The 20,801-nt window shown below is 37.0% G+C and overlaps 1 protein-coding gene across 4 annotated transcripts in view; it reads right to left on the bottom strand.

Annotated features, from left to right (window-relative positions):
* NEK11 (NIMA related kinase 11) overlaps positions 1-20,801 on the bottom strand; it is an 83,494-nt gene that overhangs the window by 51,848 nt on the left and 10,845 nt on the right. For 2 of the 4 annotated variants that reach the window (XM_066571738.1, XM_066571746.1), the window contains exons 3-6: positions 14,219-14,384; positions 9,107-9,225; positions 4,332-4,396; positions 3,730-3,856 (exon numbers count right to left, since the gene is read on the bottom strand). In XM_066571738.1, coding sequence (XP_066427835.1) covers positions 3,730-3,856; positions 4,332-4,396; positions 9,107-9,225; positions 14,219-14,384 — 477 coding nt within the window. The remainder of the gene's footprint in view (positions 1-3,729; positions 3,857-4,331; positions 4,397-9,106; positions 9,226-14,218; positions 14,385-20,801) is intronic. The other 2 variants (XM_066571758.1, XM_066571753.1) reach the window with 2 other exon arrangements.

The following is a 20,801-nucleotide window of genomic DNA, read 5'->3' as shown; positions in this document are numbered from 1 at the left end:
CCACAGCACTGGAGGCACGGCAATGCTGGCTGAGCCCCAACAACAGCAGTGTCACCACAGGGCGTGTGAGGGACACTGGGACAGTGGCACAGCAGCGCCTTGGGGTCACGCTGGGCTGGGCTACCAGTGAATGGTCTTAAAATTATTTGCAATTAATTTATTTGTGTGTCTATATAAGTATTAGATAGCTTGTAAACCTCTAAGTCATTGACACACACACACAGCAGTGACTGAGCCCTGGCCCAGCCTGGCCTCTGGGGCTCTCTCTGTCTCGGCTCAGCTGCCGGCACCGCTCTGACTCTGCTCCATCTGCCGGAGCAGAGGAAGCACCCACAGGGAGAAGTGGTGGGGAACTGCCCAGCTGAGATTTGCTCCCTGAAGAAGCTTCTTGTCTGGAAAGGAGGAAACCCCAAACTGTGTCATCTGCAAAGGTTTTCTCTCATGGCCCAGCCAGTCCAGGCTCAGGGATACTGGGGAAAACATGGGAGCCAAGTTTAATTTGCCTCCTGTGAATTTAGATTTGACATAAAGCGTGGAATAACAAAGAACTACAGCCCTGACATTTCAACTGAAGAAAAACATAAATGCTACCACTTCTCTGAGACCAACTGCAGAACTTCCATGGGGAAAAACTGTAAAACATGAAGCTTTTCCCCCATCTATTGACCTTGGGCTATAAAGGACAATACTTCTTGCACCAGCTGCTGCACTGTGAATATTCAAGCCAGTTTTGAAAAGCCAGTTGCAGAACATTTCATTGAACCTGAAAAGTACAGTGTCTCTTTAGAGCACATCAGTAATGCAGCAGAAATTAAGGTCTTTCCAATGAACTGAAGTGAACAGTGAGAGGATCATGATAACAAGGTGAGATAGCACTAATTGTCTTTTGCAGAAGGTATTTTACATTATCTTACCTTTAACATGGGAACACTCATAAGTCTAAATTTTTGTGTGTGAATTTTTGAGTCCTGCTGGAGATCAGGAAGACAAGTCTGAAAAGAGAATGTCAATTCATCTACATATAAAAGACTTGGGCAACTCTTTGAAAGTCCTCAGGGGTCAACAAGCAGTGCTATTTAATATCTCTGTCAGCAACATGGACAGAGGGACTGAGCGTATCTTCAGCAAGTTTGCTGACAAGCTGTGTGGTATGGTCAACATGCTGGAAGGAAGGGCTGTCATCCAGAGGGAGCTTGGCAGACTTGAGAGGTGAGCTTGTGCCAGCCTTATGGAGAACAAGGCAAATTGCAAGGTCCTGCACTTAGGTCACAAACACAGACTGGGCAGAGAATGGAAAAGCAAGCCTGAGGAGGACTTGGAGGATGTTGCTTGATAAAGAGCTCAACATGACTTGGCAATGTATGCTGAGAGCCCAGAAAGCCAACCCCATCCTGGGCTGCATCACAAGAGTGTGACCAACAGGCTGAGGAAGGAGATTCTTCCCTCTATTCCACTATTCGGAGACCCCACATGGAGTACAGCATCCAGCTCTGGGCCCTCAAGATGAGAAGGATGCAGACCTGTTGAAGCAAGTCCAGAGGAGGTACACAAAGATGATCTGAGGGCCGGAACCCCCCTTCCATGGATTCAGGCTGAGAGAGTTGGCGTTGTTCAGTCTGGAGAAGAGAAGGCTCTAGGGAGACCTTTGAGCACCTTGCAGCACATGAAGTGATAGAGGGCCAGAGAGAGATATTTTACAAAGGCATGTAATCATAGGACAAGGGGTAACAACTTCAAACTGAGAGAGAGTTCAAGGCCAGGCTGGATGGGGCTTTGAGCAACCTCATCTAGTGGAAGGTGTCCCTGCCCACAGCAGGAGAGTTGGAATGAGATGATCTTTAAGAGCCCTTTCAACCCAAAGCATTCTATGAGTCTTTGATTCTTCTTGAGAATCAGAACCTCCTGCACAGTGGCCCAAGGACTTAATCCCACCTGGAGCCTTCAGGGTGGGCTCCCCTGTGAGCTCAGTGCCCTCTTGTCTTTTGGCTCCTGTTAAATGGGGACAGTGGAAAAATAGTCAAATAGAATCATTATTCAAAGATTAAAAGATGAGAGTATCAATCAAACACAAGTCCTGATCAGAAGAGTTTCCTGACTCAATAAAAAAGGGGTTTGTGGGCTGGGGAAGTACTGAGTCAGGGCACAACTCCTCCTTACCGCCCCCACAGTGAGAGCCAAGAAGCTCCTGCTGAAGGCAGTTTCATCCTCATGTGAGTGCTCTTGGTAATGCTTTGGAAAGATCACAGAAGGCAGAAAGTATAGCAGAAAGCTGGTAGCTACTGGGTTTGGGATGGGGGGCTTTTTTCTGTGTTTTTGTAAATTTTGAAAGTGTGATCAACACAGAATTTATAAAAGTATTGGAACAAACTCTGATTATGCTTACTCTGTACACCTTGGATGACCTATATGGATTGACACTAGTAACCACAAATAGAAAATGTATTTTATTTTCTATTTGCACTGCAATAAAATAAATTATTCCTTACAGTAGAAGAGCACAAAAGGCAGGCTTCCCTGTCTATTAATTTGAAATCTTCTCCCAATATATTTTTATTGACTACATGTACTACCTGATATTTGCTACAGATGAACAAGAGAGAATCTGACACCAAATCTATAGCAGTCAGCTACAAAGGCCATGAGATGAGATTCCTGACATATCCGTTGAGTGGACTGAATATGTCAACTGTGAAAAATGGTTGCTACCACTTGAAAATATAGATGGCTGTTCTCTACTTTTAGAATTATATCCTGCAGCCACAAATATATTTTGAAAAGGCAGAACTGAGATAAAGCTAGAGTAAATTATCAAGCAATTTAACTATATTTCAGGGGCCAAATGTTTTATGAAGGAACTTTCCTGGTTTGAAATATTTATTAAAAAAATTAATCTTCTGATACACATACCTACAGAAAAAAAAACAACAACAAAACGAAACAAAACCCCTTAAATAAATTACTATAACAAAATTTAAAAACTCAGCACTTTTAACTGTAATCTTAAAACATGGGATGCTTTAGAACACATATATAAACAAGCCAAATATTTTCCAAAAATCCAATCCAATTCCAATTCCAAAAAAATCATTCTTCGCCTTAGAAGAATTGGAAGAGTACCCACACACCTAGAAGTTTCCAAAAGTCTTTCAACAGACCTCAGCTCCCAAACTTGACCCTTTAATCATCACCTCAGAAGTCCTGATCTCAAGAATTTGTGCCATCTAAATGCAGGACTAACACTTTTCTTTCTACCTTTGAGCCTCTTCTAAAACAGAGTGCCTTTTTGTTTTTGCTCTAACACCACAGTTATTCTCATTTTAGCTCCACTTCCAAATACTTTCTTGCTTTTAACATTAGCTAATGTTCTTAAATTTAGTTCCTAAGAAGGTCCTTCTGCTATCCTCTCAGCCAGAATCACTCTTTGCTCATCCATCTAAAGTTTCACAGAAAGTTGCTTCTTTCAATTCATCTATCTCAATTCAAGAAAAAAAGAGATTTCCCCCTCCCTAGGAAAACCTGAACTTTGTCTACAATCATCCTCTATCACATCAGAGACTGGACCTGAATCTTATTCTCCTTTAAAGTCTCAGATAACCTGGAATAAAAGCCAACTACATGCTTCTTAACACAAAGGGCAAGGCTTCAGATTGCAACATTTGTTCCTAATGTCCTGAAATAGTTTTAGAGGAGATAAATGCCTAATCCAACCAAAATAGCATGGCTACTCACCAAATGTCAGATTTTGTATTATATCCCTGGTGCTTCAGTACTTCTGGACTCATGTAGTATGGTGTCCCAGTAAAAGTAGTTGCAAGATCACATGAACCCATCAAAAGACAAGAAACTCCAAAGTCTCCTAAAAATATCAGTAGAAACAATAATCTAATAATATAAACATATATGTATTCATATAATTTTTTGTTTATTGTCACACATGATAAAGTGACTGTACATCTAGAAAAATCTGCTAGTTTTTAAAAACGATGCGAAAAACTATTTTCTGTAATTCTTCAAAATAAAAACAGCACAGAAGCATAATATCACAGAACAATGTGGGTTTGAAGAGGCTTCACAAGGTCATCTGATTCAAACTCCTGGCTCAAAGCTGAATGGGGCTGCTCAGGTCCAGGTCCAGCCAAGCTTGAAGCATTCTCAAGGCTAGAGATTTCACTGCCTCTCCTGTGTCTGACTGTCAAATAAATGTTTGACTACAAATCAAAATGCTATTGATGTTCTTTACATGATGTTCTTTAAATCTCCTTATTGACAAAATGTCTGCTGGACTGTTCTATCACATGAAAATATATCTTTAAAAAGTATGGAAATCTCACCAATTTTAAGAAGATTATCTTTCAAAAATATATTCTTGGCTTTCAAATCCCTGTGAAGTATCCATCTGGAATAGAAAAGGAAATTCAACCTCACCCAACTGGAATAATTCAGAGCCATGTATTAAGTATTTCATGAAGTTAAATACTTCAGCCCTTTTTAGAAAGGCCAGCCCTCTAGCTGGCCAGCCTGCTAGAGTCTAACTCTGCCAGTGACAGCCCATGGACAATGGCATTAAGGAGCTTCACAGAGGTGCATTCACAGGCACCCCTATGCAGGGTGAGAGCCTAAGCAGGATAATAAAAATATACCTGGGGATCCCAGCTGAAGAATACAGACACAGACATAGCATGAGCAGCAGAGGAAGGGAGTCAGGCAAGTCTTCCTACCTGACTCATCTTAAGAGCATTACATCTTATTTTCTGCCAGGAGAATGAGATGCCTCACAAGAGAATAGCGGATGAGAGAAACAGCAATAAGAGCTTCTCAAAGCTAAGGGAAGACTCCTACAGAGCAAACCTATTACTTCAAAGGCAAATATGAATATAGCCTAAGCTAGCAGTTCAATTTTTTACACTAACAGTGTGGAAGATGAAAGAACTTTACAAAGACAAGATGAAAAGGAAAAGGAGCAGAACAATTAGCTTTTACAGACTTATTTTTCCATCAGAGTTTGAAAAAAAACATTATAAGCTACACACCATGTAAGGATATACAGAACATTCTTAATTTTTATAAGTCTACATGTATAACAGTAATTCTGCAGCCCCTTAGGAAAACAAAGTATCTCTCTTGTATGTGGTATACAAAACATATTCTAAATTAATTCTTGTTAATAAAGCTTCCAAAAGCATTGCTGCCTATAACCTCACCTACACTGGAATTCATCCACTTTTGAAATTATTACTAACACACAGAATTAGTCATCAGCTTTGCTCAGGAGGAGGTTAGAATAGCACTTGGTACATACTGGCTACAGAAACTGTATTTGCTAATGCAAATACAGTAGTCATTCAGCCATTTGGATCATGTAAAGAAAGAAACTGATTGCTCTAAGATTTTTGAGGGCAGAAGAACCAAATATGGTACTCAATTTCAAATTTTTGAGCAATCCTCAAGTATTATCTCAAATTTGAATTATAAAAGTCTTGGGCATTGACATAATGCAATTATTTCCAAGATTAGAACATATGCATTCTAGAGCACAATTTGAATACCCAATTTTGTCCACAACTCATATGAAAATATTTTTTGCAAGAGGAGAAAAAAAATATGCAATTTAATACACTCAGTTCACAAATAGAAAAAAAACATGAAAAATAATACTAGGCTTCATTGCAGTATGTACAGAGACTGGGCATGAAAAACAAAAAATTTCTATTTTATGGGTGAAGGAAAAGAGTTCTTCATGTTTCTTATAGTAAACTTTTTTCACTTCTTTTTCTTTCATTTTTTTTGTCCTGCAAGTAATACCTTTCATTAGAAAAAGGTTTGCACATTGGGAAAAATGAAACTTTTATTCAATATTCCTCCACCCATATTTATAAAATATTGTTTATAAATAATTTGTTCTCTATTTGACAACTTCTGTGAACAATACACATGCACTCATACAACACATCGGTAAGGAAATTAAACTAAGGTGATATTTATTAATCTTTCATAAGTATGTATATATATGTCTATATATATACATACACACACTTTTACAGAAATCTTGCTGTGTTAATTGAGATTCATAAGGACTTCCTTACCATTCATCACACAAAGTCTTTAAAAGAATTTTCTTTCACTGAGTTAAATTATTCTTGCACATTGTTGCTGAGAATTGGTGGATTTCAACCTTCTTTTAATAGTATTTCTTTGTAGAAATATAACCACAGCCTTTTTGAACCTGAAACTTTCCTCAATATATATTATTTTAATAACAGGTATATTGAAGTAAAAGAATGGTCCAGAAAGCTTTCGGTAGCATATTATTTGAAAAGGAGATGAAAAAAGATGTTTGGGTCACATAAGTTTGAATTATAATGTAATGCTACTCTAATCTTGCAACATATTGATGAAAATGTTATGTATTTCATTTGCATTACCAAAAATTATAAGATGCTTCCATATATTAATATGACAAATATTTAGGATTATTTTTTTCAACTTTCCATGATGATATCGCTCACTTCAATGCAACTTATTCTGCTATGATATGTCTGAAGATAAACAAGGTACCAGCTGAAATCTTACCTGGAAAGAATTCTTTAATACTAGAAAGATATTAATATCAAGCCTGCACTGTAAATCCAGTTAAAGAAAGAGATCAACGTTTTTATTGGAGGAAAAGACAGACCTATAAAGGCAACATGAATTAACTGGGCTCCAGCAAAACTTTACTTGATGGACAGTGAAGTGTTGATTGAGTAGTTATTTTGGGTAGAAATTAACACTTGAGGACAGTTTCAAATCTGGACTGTAAATATACCCATATCTATGTTCTGCAGAGTTCCTGCTTGCTGGCCCAAAGTCACAGAAGAACAGGGCAAGCCCTGAGCAGTGGGCAGCCTCCTTGAATGAAACTTTGCCTGCAATAGAATGAGCTGCAAGTGAAGCTGAGGAAAACTGAAGTACATCACTGCTGTGAAATCATGCACAATTAATTTCTCTTCCTCTGCCTGAAGAGGTCTGCAGAAGAGTAAGAGGCTCTGTGTAAGTCTGAACCCTGTATTATCTGCTATTTGCATAAAGAGTAACCTTATAAAAATCTATGTTCATAAATTTTTCATAAAGGTTAGCAAAATGATGGGTAACACAATGGTCAGCCTTATTCAAATTGAGGTTAAATTAATCAATGGCCTCATTGCCTGATTGCTGTGGGATTCATTTTGTGTACTGACATGCAACGGGCTATGTGTACAACGAGACACTACAGGATGGTTTCATGCTAAAGGTCTCCATGGAGATAAGACCACTGAACTGTGTTATCTCTCTTACTTCTCCCTTTCTTTATATCAAAGACAGGTAAGGATTAAATCTGCTTATTTCTAGATAACTTTGTTTTTAAGTTTCAAATTTAAAAAAAAATACATTAAGTTTCTAGCATAAGAGTTTTCAAAAAGTCTGGAACTAAAGTTGTGCAAGAAGGATAAGTGAATAGTCTATGTTTAAAACCATAAGTAATAATTTTTGCTGCTCTGGGAAAAAAAAAAAAAAACCTCACATCCACAGAATCTGAGTTTTCTTAGGAATGGCATGGGGAAGGACCAACCCACAGGCTGTAAAGACTTTAAGCCTCTAATTCTAGGGAAAAGCTTTTTTTGCATTAGAACATAATTCAAACTTATATTAGAGCTTTTTTCCATGTCAGTAGAGAAGAAATCATGCATGACTCTTCTACACAGAAACAGAGGGCTGTTATGATGTTTTAGTATTTCAGATTTCTGTAGGTAGTTTTAAATTCTTTTAAGCCTAATCTTTTCCATTTAAGCTACTGTTTGACTCTATACTAATAAGGAAAATGTTATATACATACAGCCAAAAAACACAAAATACAAATAAATATATATGAATTAAAACTGTCAAGTTTTAATTATTCTGCACAATGCATCTTCTAAACATGCATGTTAAAGCAAGGATTTTGCCAAAAGGGGACCAAAATTTTAATGAAATTTGATAAATTGAAGTTCAAAGGAGAAAAAGAAACTAAATCACACTGCTAGTTTAGTTAAACTGTCAGGATTTTTATGTCCATTTCCCTCTGTCCTTTTGGCCTGAGGTGAATGCTGAAGAGCACACCATCCCAAGAGAGTTTTTTTTGTGTCCTCCCATCACTGGCAGGGCAGCATTTCATGTATAAGGCCTAGATAAATTGGCATTTAGGAGCAAAAATGCTCTTGCATCTTGGACAGCAATTCACTCTGCCCTTTTCCCTCTACAGTCTGACACAGGCAAAAAACTCATTAGGCATCCATCAGTTTAGGTCAAACGCCTCCCACACACTTAACTTCAGTTCAGCTCAGGAACGGTTGCTCTTGACAACAGGTGACCTCTCTACCTATTGCTTGGTTGCACCTAAAATTCAGGCAAGAAAATTTTTCCCAATCTTTGCAAAAGATGATGCAGAAAGGGACCAGACAGGCATTCTACATGTTCAACACACTGGCAATAAGGGAAATCTTTCCATCACTGCAGTCAGCCAGCTAAATCACACTGCAGGCAAAAGCTAAACTCATGGAGATGACCAGTGGATATTCATCTATATACACTACCCCTGCTCCAACCATGTGTGATCTCCTCATACTTGGATGACCTGCAGTAATTTCTGAAGTTCATCTTTGATGTGCTGGTAAAAGTAACATCTCAAAGAATGCCTGTATGTAACTCCACTGATTTTACTGGAAGTCCATCAAGCTTCTATCTATTGGATGCTTCACATTAAATACGTGCAGGACAGGCTTCTTGACTCCCCTTTAAAAAGATGACTTTGTTTCAACCTTTAATCCATTTTCTTCTAAGAATATTGAACTATTTCTACTGTGTTCCATTTTCCATTTGGCTCTGAAAAAAAGCGTGTCTAAATGCTGGAAGACATTTACTATTGTCCTGCTAAAACAGGTAATGCACAATGATCCTGCAGGGTAGATAATTAATTACACTTGAAGTATCTGACATAAATTAACGATGTTTGGTGAACAGAACTTTCATTTCTGTTTGAATACTTCCAACTAGTCAGTAAGTCCATTCACTCCCCTCCCAAGCTAAATGCTCTCATATCAAATGATTGTACCTTTCATGCATATAGTTGACTCCGAGTAACAGCTGTATAAACCAGTCTATTACTTGACTTTGAGCGAACATCTTCCCAGAATCTCTGTACTCTTGAATTTTAAAGTCTAGGTCTCCACCCTGAAAAATATCACAACATATTTTTACATTTAAAGTAAGTTTTCAAAATGCTATCTCCATCATAGTACAGGACCCCACTTCCTTAGGCCTTCAGGCATCCTGTCATGTAGATCTGTAAAATCAACATATGCATGTGAATCCTGAAATCTCCCAGCTCCAAAAGCATACACAAGTGAGGATCAAAATGCTATCAACCAGTCTCACTTTGTTGTTTTCTTTTAGTGTTACACAAGATTGCCAAAGTTTCCAACTGTTCTTCCTTCATGTCACCCGACTTGAGCAGGTGACCCCAAACATTTACAGGCAACACAAAGGAAAACACACCTGTTTAGTGTAATTATCTCTGACATCTGGTTGTCTACCTTTGGAAGGGATGGATCATGTTGTAGAAACACTGTTTCTCTGCAAAGATTTATGATGAGGGCCTACATTGACTGGCTATGACATAGACACTTAGGTAGGTAAAATTAATCTGCCCCAACCGGTCTGACTAAGTTAATAAATTTGAGAAAAGCATTTCCACTCCAGTCAAACATTGCACACTCAAGTGACACTCATTTATTATGTTATAATAATCACGTCAGCATCAAAGCAACCATGTTGTTCTCTTAAGAATTAAAATACGGCCTCTCTAATTATGATACTTTGCCCTCTTCCAAACTTTTGCCAGAAACAAAGCAGATTTAAAGCCTCAAGAATACATAGCTTGTGTTATTGTGATACTTCATAAAAACAACAATTGATCTTGAAGTAGCACTGGGAATGGAACAATAGGACACACAGCAGGGAGTGCCAATAAACCAGAAAATATCTCCAGAAAAGGACTACTTGAAAACTGTAATCCAGATGCTAAGAAATACCAGTTGTACAACAACACAATGAAAGAGGATTTTGAGACTTCCAGGACACCCATTATTTTTGCCCAAAAAAATACAAGTGGTTGTCAACTGATTGTTTATCCAGTTTATAAAATAAATTAATTTCATCTACAAGAATGCACACACATTAATGGTAAGCAATGTATTGAGGTAGCTAACCCCAGAGCAAAGGGACTGTGACTCTGATTACATTCTAGTGACTAATTACATCAGGACAGCTTACTAGCCGTAAATCATTATTTTTACATTATATATTCTACATAAAATCAGAAGCTTTATGTGCCATATACAAGAAACTATTTTGCCTGTACAATGGTACCAGTACCATAATTTTCCATCATCATCCCTGTATTCCTCTGCACTGTTGACTCTCACCATTTTATGTCTTCAGCATTTCTTGTTTTTCTGTTCCCAACACTACAGTGCTTCATAGTGCTGCTACAAAATAAGCAGATTCTGTCCTTGCAGATCTATATATTCACATGCTTCTGAGATAAGTTTACAGTAATTTCTGGTTCTAAGTTACAACATTCCAAAGTGAGTGTGTTAAAACAAAGCAAATCTGTTTTGTCATCTATCAAAAATGTGTTCCCTGACAATGTCCTGCAATTTTTTTAATTGAAATGTCTGAATCATCTCGTACACTAGGGAAGGGAATATGGGTTCAGTTCTCCATCTGCCACCCTACTGCAGCCCAGAGAGAAACTCTTCTGGGAACTTGGGACTCTCAGCAGCTGCTTCCCCTTTGCAACTCCAAATGCTCAGCAGCTTCCCCCTGGTTGCTTGCAGCAGGGAAGAGGAAGAAAAGAAAAACTCTTGCTGGGTACCCCATTGCATGGCAGCCAGATGGGCTGTGGCTGAGGCTACTCATGCACCTCGAAAACAATGAGTCATTATTATAAAATAAACTGTTCCAGACAGAAGCCCCAACCCATCCAGAGCCCAGGACTGAGGGGGTGCTCAAACATGTGTCAGCTGGCTGCTGGCCTCAGGGGACTGTGTACTATCCAGGTGAGGACTGATGAAGTGCAGCAGGCTCCGATCATCTTTTCTCCCTGTCCCAATGTGTCCCCTCTCACAATAACACATTGCCCTGTAAAATAAATGCAGCACCTACAGAGTTATGGCAGTGAATACTCTGAAGCTCAGGGACAATTCCTGTAAAAGGTCTAAGGAGAACAAAAGCAGTTGAATAATGCACTACATGTGCCCTCACATAACTGCATAGCTTTTTATCTTCAAGCAAAGAAGAGTGGCCTCAATGTCCTACAATTAATTTACCCTTGATTTTTTGTCTAAAAAAAGGAAAACAAAAACACATCATAAAAGATTTGCTGAAGTACTGCTGCTGGAAAATGCTGAAAAAAATTTTGTTAACCCAATTTTGCATTTTGGAAGGTCAGTCTAATGAAGTTCATGAGAAATTCAACAATTTAACAAATTAAGTACATATGGAGTTTCCAAGCTGCAGTTTCTATTTAAATATCAGAGTATCAAACACACCAGTAAATTATCTAAAACAGCTTAGCATCTAGAGCTGATAACGTGAACAGGCATTGACTGCTTTAGTTATTCCTTTTGCTCAGATTTCCTTAGCATATGTGTACTCACATCCCAGCTGAGACCGCAGTCAAGAGACATAAATAATTGTCTGGGGGAAAAGTACAAGGAGTTCTGCCTTATAATACATTAAAATGATGCAATTTTAAAAGTACACTGCTTTGTGAAAACTATATATTATTGAAGTAAAATTTGTACTACAAAATTAAATCCAAGGTTCATTAAGGCATTTTTGTTTGAAACCAGTCTTAGCTGAGAATGTTTATATTACCCATAAGATTTTGATTTGGGGAAAGTATCTAAGAAGCTCTACAAGTAAGATCAAAACAGAACAAATATACTTTTCTATAATTTTCATTGAATTGAGTTATAATAAATGTCAAGCTGAGCCATGGAGACCGATGTCACTGGTTTTCTTTCACAGAACAAGGTATAGCACGGGGCAGCTGCACTGGAGGCTCCCTCCATGCCACTCACGCCAGAATGAACAAAGCACCGTGGCTAATGAATAAGTCACAGTACTTTGGAGAAAACAGAGTAGAGCTCAGGGGGCTAGTTCTGTTTCCATGCCAACTTAATGTGTGCTCTTTGTTTTGAGCCTGCCCAAGAGTAGCAATTACTGCCAATCTGGTAATTATTCTATGCATGAGAAACTGAACGTACTAGACTTCCAAGCAAGGATCAGGTAGCACTACATTTTTCTCATTCTCAATTTATGGATGGTTTAAGCAGGCATCTTTTAGGTCAAAACACCCAAATCTCACCAGGTACAAAGGCAGGTTATAGATAAGTAAATGCCAGAGTATACCTTCTGGAAACGCTCTGACTAAAATAGAAAAGAAACTCTATAGCACTGTGTGCAACTTTGCTGTGTACTGAGCATTCGATGAAATATATTGTAATGGCATAAATGCAATGATACCACAGAACCTGTCCTTTGGGGGAAAGTCAGAAGCACATCCTATTGGGCCAGGTGTCATCCTGACCTCACCTAACAGACTAAAACTGAAAAGATTTAGTGCATAGCTAATGAATCCATTTTGTCTTCCTTTACCTGCCTTGCTGTAATACATTCACACCTGTTTGAGGATCTGACTCACAGATTCTCAGGTATCCCTGTTCCAAAACATTTTCATGCAAGGTAGTTTATATTGCCTGCATAAAAAACCCCCAAAGCTCCAAGGAGCGATGCTTGTGATTACTGTGCTATCATGCTCTTTCTTATTCACCTATAACTTTATGCCAAATGGGAAAAAAAAATGTAAAAAGCAGGGATAGAGAAAAGACACTATAGTGCTACTGAAATAGGCTCCTTTATTCCTACATGTTTAACTGATCTGGTATTGGGTCACTTTGTACTGCTAGTAGAGAAAAAACTATGAGTGGATGGGAATAGCTGAAGAGTTAGAATAATCCTTCAGTCCTGAGCTCTGGATTTCCTCAAAGAGCTGACAATATTTTCAAACCCCAGCTGTCAGACATTCAAGGAATGGCACAAAAGGCTTCTGCATGTGTTAAAATAGTGGACAAATACTCAGATTGTATCACAGAACTGAACATTTCAGATTTAATTTTTAAAGATCCCAGCAATAAATATGCATTTGACTATCATTAAAGAAAGCTTCCAAGGCAGAAATAAATGATAGAAATGGCACTTGTTTAATTATTCCCATGAAAGCTAAATTCTTGAAGAAGTGTGATTAGTGAAGTCAAATCTGATTTGTGTGCAGGTAACCCAGCAGTCTAAGTTCATTATCTTCCAAAGCTTTTCAGCATGTCTAGCAAACACAACTGAAGAGATTGCTTCACAGTTTCAAAAAAAAGATCACTTTATGTATGACAGATTTTTTTTAAAGAGCACATTTATATTTAATACAAAGTAGGAGCTTGTTTTATATAAACTACTAAAAAACTGGCTTAAATATGCTTAAATTCTTATTTGAAAGCTTTACGACAGCTTCCAGCAAAATGTTCTTAAACCAAATGCTGCAGTCAAAAAATTAATGGTAACTATACTGTAGAAAATCCTGCTTTAATATTTGTTGTATCCACTACACTCCGGTCTTTGACTCCCACTGTTTTTCATTTTATAAAACCAAAGTTGCTGCCAACAACATTGTGATCAGGCTTAAGCTTCTTGTAATCACCTCCAAACTACAAGTGAATTTTCCCTTCCTCATTTGTGCCAGATTTTATTTCATGCCCCCACGCCCACAATCTCCTTCCCTCTCATCAATCACACACAAATGGTACAACCCTTCTGAGTTCTCCCACAGATCTGGCAGCGTGTCTGCATTTAAGCCTTTCTTGTAGCCCTTGTAAGACCAAAAGAACTTGCACTTAAAATTACCTATTTCTTCTTCTGTGCTTTATTTGTCTATGAGTCTCATATGAGCAGGTAACATTCCTTATCTGAAAGGAACACACCTAACAAGTAGCAGATGACGTCATAAGCAACAAATAAGACTAAAATTCAAACTAAAACATTTTATAAAACGGCATCTTAGAAGACCCTATTTTAATACACACATGTTTTCAAATTTCTTCAGTCTCACCTCACAATACTCAGTGATAATGCAGAAACTATCTCGCTCCACAAAGCTTGCATAAAATTTGACAATGGCTGGATGGTCTAATTTGGAGAGTAGTTGTGCTTCCAGATTTGCTTCAACTGTTTCATTAGGCTTTAGGTTTCCAACAGAGATTTCCTTTAGGACCTTTCTAGACAAGTAAAAAAAAAAAAAAGGAAATATTTATATTAATAAAACAAAAAATATATAAAAATATGTAACATCCAAAATCCCATCAAAATTTCCTTAAATTTAAAATAGTAACATTGACCAACTATTGGCAACATGAAATGACGAAGCAAATATGGGTAAACAATGAGAATGCATTAAAAATCAAACAAATATGCTAGTCACCATATAGATTAAGCAACATATTAAAAATACTGTTTTGAAATATTTCTCCCACTAATTATCTACTGCACTATTTTCTTAAGAACATGTTTTCAGTGCTATGGCTTACTGCATAATAACAAACATAAACAAAAAATCAAATCTAAGTGATTTCAAACCCACTCAGAGCATATGGCCAAGATTCATATATGAAACAAGGAGTAGTAAAAAACTGCATTTGCAGCTTCTGCCCAAGTCTCTCCATGGAGGCATGAGAAAAATCACAGAGAGTAATATTTCTGTGGCTGTTTTTCCAGTGATAAACTCAGGCTTGTCCATTTTTTTTCCTAAAGATCAGCCTGTCCTTCACCTGAGCACATAAGTGAAAAATACAAATCTAGATTTGGGGCTGGAATCTAATTATACTGTTTGAATGATTTCTAATCCTTTAGTATTTAATGTTTGTTTAGGAAGACCCTAAATCCCAGGGAAAATGCTGGGAAAATGTAGGGATTTTTAATTTTCTCCAGTCTTAACACATGAATGTGCCATAGGAGAATTTGTAGTTCTATAAGGAAGCTGGAATAGGGCTGTTTACTGTTAACTTGACCTGGAAAAATATTAGGAAAAATACAGTGCAGGGCACATTTTGCCAAGATTTTCCTGATAAAATGTTAAAAAAAGACAATACAACACATTCCATTTCCATTTACTTTACCAGTTAATGGAGAATAGAGGATGGGTCTTTTCTGAAAGAGATACTGAAGACTATTAGAGAATATAATGAAACAAAGTGGTGAATTTCCCCAAACTTTTGAATACATGAAAGGCAAGTTTCAGACTCAAGAGAAGCTTCAACGGTGCTTTTAGTAATTTCCCCATTCAATAGAGCATGGTTGTAAATTTACAGTAGTTAAACATGACAGTAATAAAACTACAATAATTCATCTTCTCTACGGGGAAAAAAATAAAAGCTGTGCTTCTTCATGAGAAAATTTTTTCCCAAGTCTGAACAATCAGTTTCTGACTAGCAATGTTTGAATTTTCATATAAACTTGCCTAATCCCCATCAGGAATTGTGATGAAAAAACATGCCCTTTGATTTGTTTCCATCTTTCCATCTTCTCTACAGACAAGCTTCACGGAACACAGACAGGCAATACCTACTGCAATCTCCTCATCTTCAGCTGACGTAGGCCTTTACCCCTTCCTTTATAAAAATCATGTCACAGAACTGACAAACAGGATGAGTCCTTGTTAAAGACCACTTAATAAAAGCTTCTTGCATACCCAAGACAGTAATAAAAGCCTGATGTGTTGATGTGTAAGGAAAGCTTGTCATCTTAGTCACTCAGTGATCTTAAAGCTGTCATCAGCTGTCAGAGAAGATGACAGGTGTTTTTCTTATTGAAATTAATTCCCAGAAGAAGAAATCAAGAAAATATACTTCCTGTAAATAAGGTATCGGTTTTCTGCAACACAATTGTAATTCATACCCACAGCTGGAAGGCATGTGCTTCTAGAAAGAAAACTTTTGGATGCAATCAAGATTAGGCATATCTGCATGCCTCTGGTATATGTGTGTACAGGGTCTATATGTAGATAAGGTTTGATTTTACTGCATTAAATATGAAGAAGCTAACTAGACTTCATACTTTCTGCAAAGATTTTGATAATATTTCAGTCAATACACTTAAAAATTTAAGATATGTACTTAAAAAACTCTGTGTTCATTAGGTGTTGACAAAGAAGCTATGTCAGACTCAGAAGCCTCACAGAGAAAATGGAGAAGTCTCCAGATCTGAAGTGGCTCTTTTCTATAATCTCTAAAAGAAAAACAAAGAAAATAAAAGTCTGCAGCCAGAAATTCATCTATATAAACTAACTATACTTTTTAATACATAAAACACCTAAAGAGTGCCTAAATTCACCCTACCCCATTTCAGTATTTACACAAGTAAATTCTAACCTGAACAGGCAGCTAAAATGGGCACATTCTGTTCTTTATACAGCTCCTAAGATAACTCAAATTTGGCACGCCTGGTGATGTCAAATAGGCTGATAGATCCACAAATAAAAGCTTAGTAATCATGACAAAACAACAAACCTTTCTTAGCTAAACCATCCTGACTGCATCTCCTCTCTACCAATAAAATCCATCTCTACATTCTGAAGGAGACAAAACATTTCTGTTTCTATGATCCAACCTGCATTTTATAGTTGGCTAATAATAAAGAGTGAGCCATCATTACTCATAATTCAGACATGGTATTTGTAGATTAACTGCTGAAAATGTGCCTGCACTGTGTTACTTCACTATTTCTTCTAAACTGTTTGAAGTATTTTGAACAAACCTTTTGAAGAGTGTTACAGGAACATTTATTTTGGATTTTGGGAATAATACACTCTCATGTTCAGATTTTATTAAGACTCCATCTGGAGTATACAGAGCCACCTGAAAGTCAAGTTTTTTCAAAATATCTGCCCTTATATCTTCTGCCACTTTAGTTCAAGTATTAAGCAGGATTTAAAAGGTCTAAAGAAGTTTGCATGAACTAAGAAATCTCAGATTCATCACATGAACAGAGAAAATAGAGATCTAGGTTGCACACATATAAAACCAGGTAAAGCCACAAAAATGTGGATATCCTCCAAATACAATACTTCACTATCCTTCCTGATGGAATGCTAAATGAGATGTGCTAAATTAAATATTATTATAAATTTGACAGTGTAGAATACAACACATAAGCAGATCATAGAATTGTTTAGGTTGGAAATGACCTTTAAGATCATTGAGTCCAACCACAAACCTCACACTGTCAAGTCCACCACTAAACCATGTATCTAAAGACAAGATAAAATGTCAATGAACACACAATTAGAAAACTTTATTACAGAAGTGGTAGCAGATATCTTAAATACAGAACAACATCCTCTGGATTTTAACTGTGTGGAAAAAGCCTTATAATTCAATCAAGATTGGAAACACACTTTAAACTTTATCTCGAACTGACCACAACTGAAAGAGCCTTGTTGTGAAAGCATTCCTATCTGAAGAGGAAAAATATCCTACTGTCACCATGTACATCCATCCTGGAGGAAGCTGGGTCTGGTACAGGCAACAACATCCACCCCTTCAGGGAGGGAAAATAACAGGAGAGATGAGCCCACTCCCACATCCCAAAACACAGAAAGCAATGTCCCAGCCTCCCCAGTGCCCATGCCTCAACAGGCCCACACTCCTTCCCTGGGAACACCTTCTGATTTCCATTAGCAAAACCTTGCTGGCTTGCATTGTTACACTTTGAAAAGCAGCCAAACACTGGATCTGAAAGTGCAATAATGGGGAGCAAGTGAGGAAAAAAAAATCAAATCTAAATCTAATCTAATCTAAAAATCTAATCTCGCTAAAGAGAGTGAGACTTAAAGCAATAGAAAAACAAACATGAAGGTGGAACCCTCCAGGATTCAGGCACGCAGTGGGAATCCCTTTTTGAGCTTTACTAGTGACTGACAATACACCACAGCAGTGTTTATCTCAGTCTATTTCCACTGATCTTTTACAACCCATCTGGTATTTGTTTACATCAGTGACATACTTTATTATTATATAATTTGGTTTATTGGATCAGATGCAGTTCTTAAAAGGCAGTGTTTCTCAAAATGTACTCTGTTTATTGAGTAAACTGCAATATGAATTATTGCCTAGGTAAATTTGCTTGCTGAGAAGGAAGCAAAAGAAATATAACTCTTCTAATGTCAAGAATAAATAGGTCTGATAAAATAACAGAAAAACTGTGATCTAGGAATATATGATAAAAAGTTGAAGCTTTTAACTAAACAGCTTTATTTTACAAAGGCAACTTTTCAGTTAACTGCAGTTAATTATAACTTCATTTAGGTTTTGTGTGGCCACTATGGAGAATTGTAACATAACCCATAACTGTGTGCTCTATTTCTATCTATGCTGAGCTTTGCAGGACTGCCACTTCACCCTGGTAACTCCTCAGTACAAGAACCAGTTGCAATTCAGTAAAAATCACCTCTTACTGGGTCTGTAACTGGATCTGAAGTTGGTCACAAACAATAAAATTAAAGGAGTGCCTGTCTAATTAATGATGCCTTTTACTTATCAAATGGCAAACAGAGAAGGTACAGCTCTGGGAACCAAAATGAAGAAGAGGAGACAACCTTCATGCAGAAAGTTTGCATTAAGCTTCCACACTATTAAAGCTGTTAGGGAAATATGGTAACAAAGGCACCACATGCCTACAGACAGGGCAAAGTCACCCACCATTACTACTACTTCTTTCCTGCAGTTGACAGCTTAGCAACAAAAATTCAAATAGTCATTCTTTACATTTTATCCATCATATTTGGAAAACCAGTGCCTGCATGGTCAGATAATTTAGAGACATGCATCTATCTGTTAGAGAAAGAGGAAGCTGGTGAAACCATGAAATACAGTTAGTCAGCATACACTAATCAGTACTACCTAGAAGAATTCTTAGCTCTAGCTAAGGAAAGAAACACAGTAAATGAAGAGCATTTGATTTCTCTGGGAAAATCAAGAGGATTACCACACTTCCAGTGAAAAGCAAACAAGTGCTCTTTGGAATTCATCCTTACATATACATACTTACTCATTATCCAAAGCATTTCAGACCCAAATATTACTACAGAACTTCTAAAATTGAATTGAAACATGGGCTTCCCATGCCCACTGTGGATTTATTAGTCAAGCCATAACTCCTTTTCAATACCAAGTATTACTGCATAGCTTCTTCAATCAAATGCTGCATTTCTTTTGTCATCCCCCTGGACATTATTGACTTCCTAGTTATGCCAGAACAGTCATCAGCAACTCGTTTTCTCTGTTCCCCAAAACATCCTATTCACACTGTTTATGAACATTCACAGACACTGAGAACTAATCCCCGAGTTAACCACTATGGATTCAATCACTATATGAGCACTGTAATATCTGCAGATGGATTAAATGTAATTTCATTCTCTGAATAAGCACTTTAACTAATTTAACCTTGCTTTAATACCTTTGAATGGCAATGAGATTTCTTAAATTTGCAAGTGAAATGGATGATTCACTCTCCATTTCCATCAGCAAGTCACAATTACAGCATTTACAAATATTTTTCAAGATGCCAAATTTTCAAATGCTCTAACATATTCACTGACACTGAACAGGCCAATTCACGATGAAAACAGTTTATGCTTATTTGAAAATTAACAATTCCTAATTAGTATCCTAAAAAATATAGAATATATTTTCTGAAACGAGAATTCTGTTGAACTAAGTTAGCCTAAAGGAATACAGCTTATATCATTTTCTTCTGCATTGAGAAAAGTAATTTATACAAAGGGGCATAAATTAAATTATTTTTGGTCAACCATATGTGCCAATTTTGGAAAAAAACAGTAATTAGAAGGCAAAGCAGAGCAACTGTATTATCTTCCATAGAACTAAACAAGTGATTAAATTGATTTATTTATTTAGATATAAAAATGCATTTATTGTGAATAATTCTTTGGGATACTTTGGGTAGCCATCTACATTGATTTAAAAAGGCAGAATAAAAGTAGGCATTGATTAATAAAGGATGAATTTTTCTCTAAAGCCATATTTTTGAAATTAGAACTTTTTCTTAGAGAGAAATGGAAAAATAAAATGTAAATACATTTATAGTCCATTCATATGTTTCAGCTCTAAATCAAATACTAATGGACTGTGATTAAACAGAAGAAATTTGTGTCTTAACAGAAAAATTACTAAAAATGATGATGAGATACTGACTAATACCTGTTAATGTACTTCTATTTAGCGATACTTTAGGGTTACATGTTGCATTATCCCCCTCTACTGTTCATCCAGCCTTTTTCCTACAGCTCAGTCTTGCTTAAGAATGCAAGTAAACACCATGATGTCCCTAACCTAAATGGGATTTTTCAGAAATACAGCAAGGACTAAATAATTGGTTTATTCTCTGTATCTTTGAAGACTTAAATCACACAACAAATCTTCTAAACCAGTATTATGATTTCATTACACAGGTAACGTACTTTACAATTAACTGCTCTCTGCTAATTAACTTTTGCTTTCAAACAAGAGGAGACATCATTACAGAACTCAAGAATGAATGCAGAATTTTGTCTTCAAGCTTTTTAATATGATTAAACATCTGATAATTGCCATGTTATAACTCTTCACCTGGGCAGA

This window comes from Molothrus aeneus, chromosome 1 (assembly GCF_037042795.1).
Source record: "Molothrus aeneus isolate 106 chromosome 1, BPBGC_Maene_1.0, whole genome shotgun sequence".
Lineage (NCBI taxonomy): Eukaryota > Metazoa > Chordata > Aves > Passeriformes > Icteridae > Molothrus > Molothrus aeneus.
Note: the sequence above shows the minus strand (reverse complement) of the source record. Positions and strands in the feature narration are given on the sequence as shown.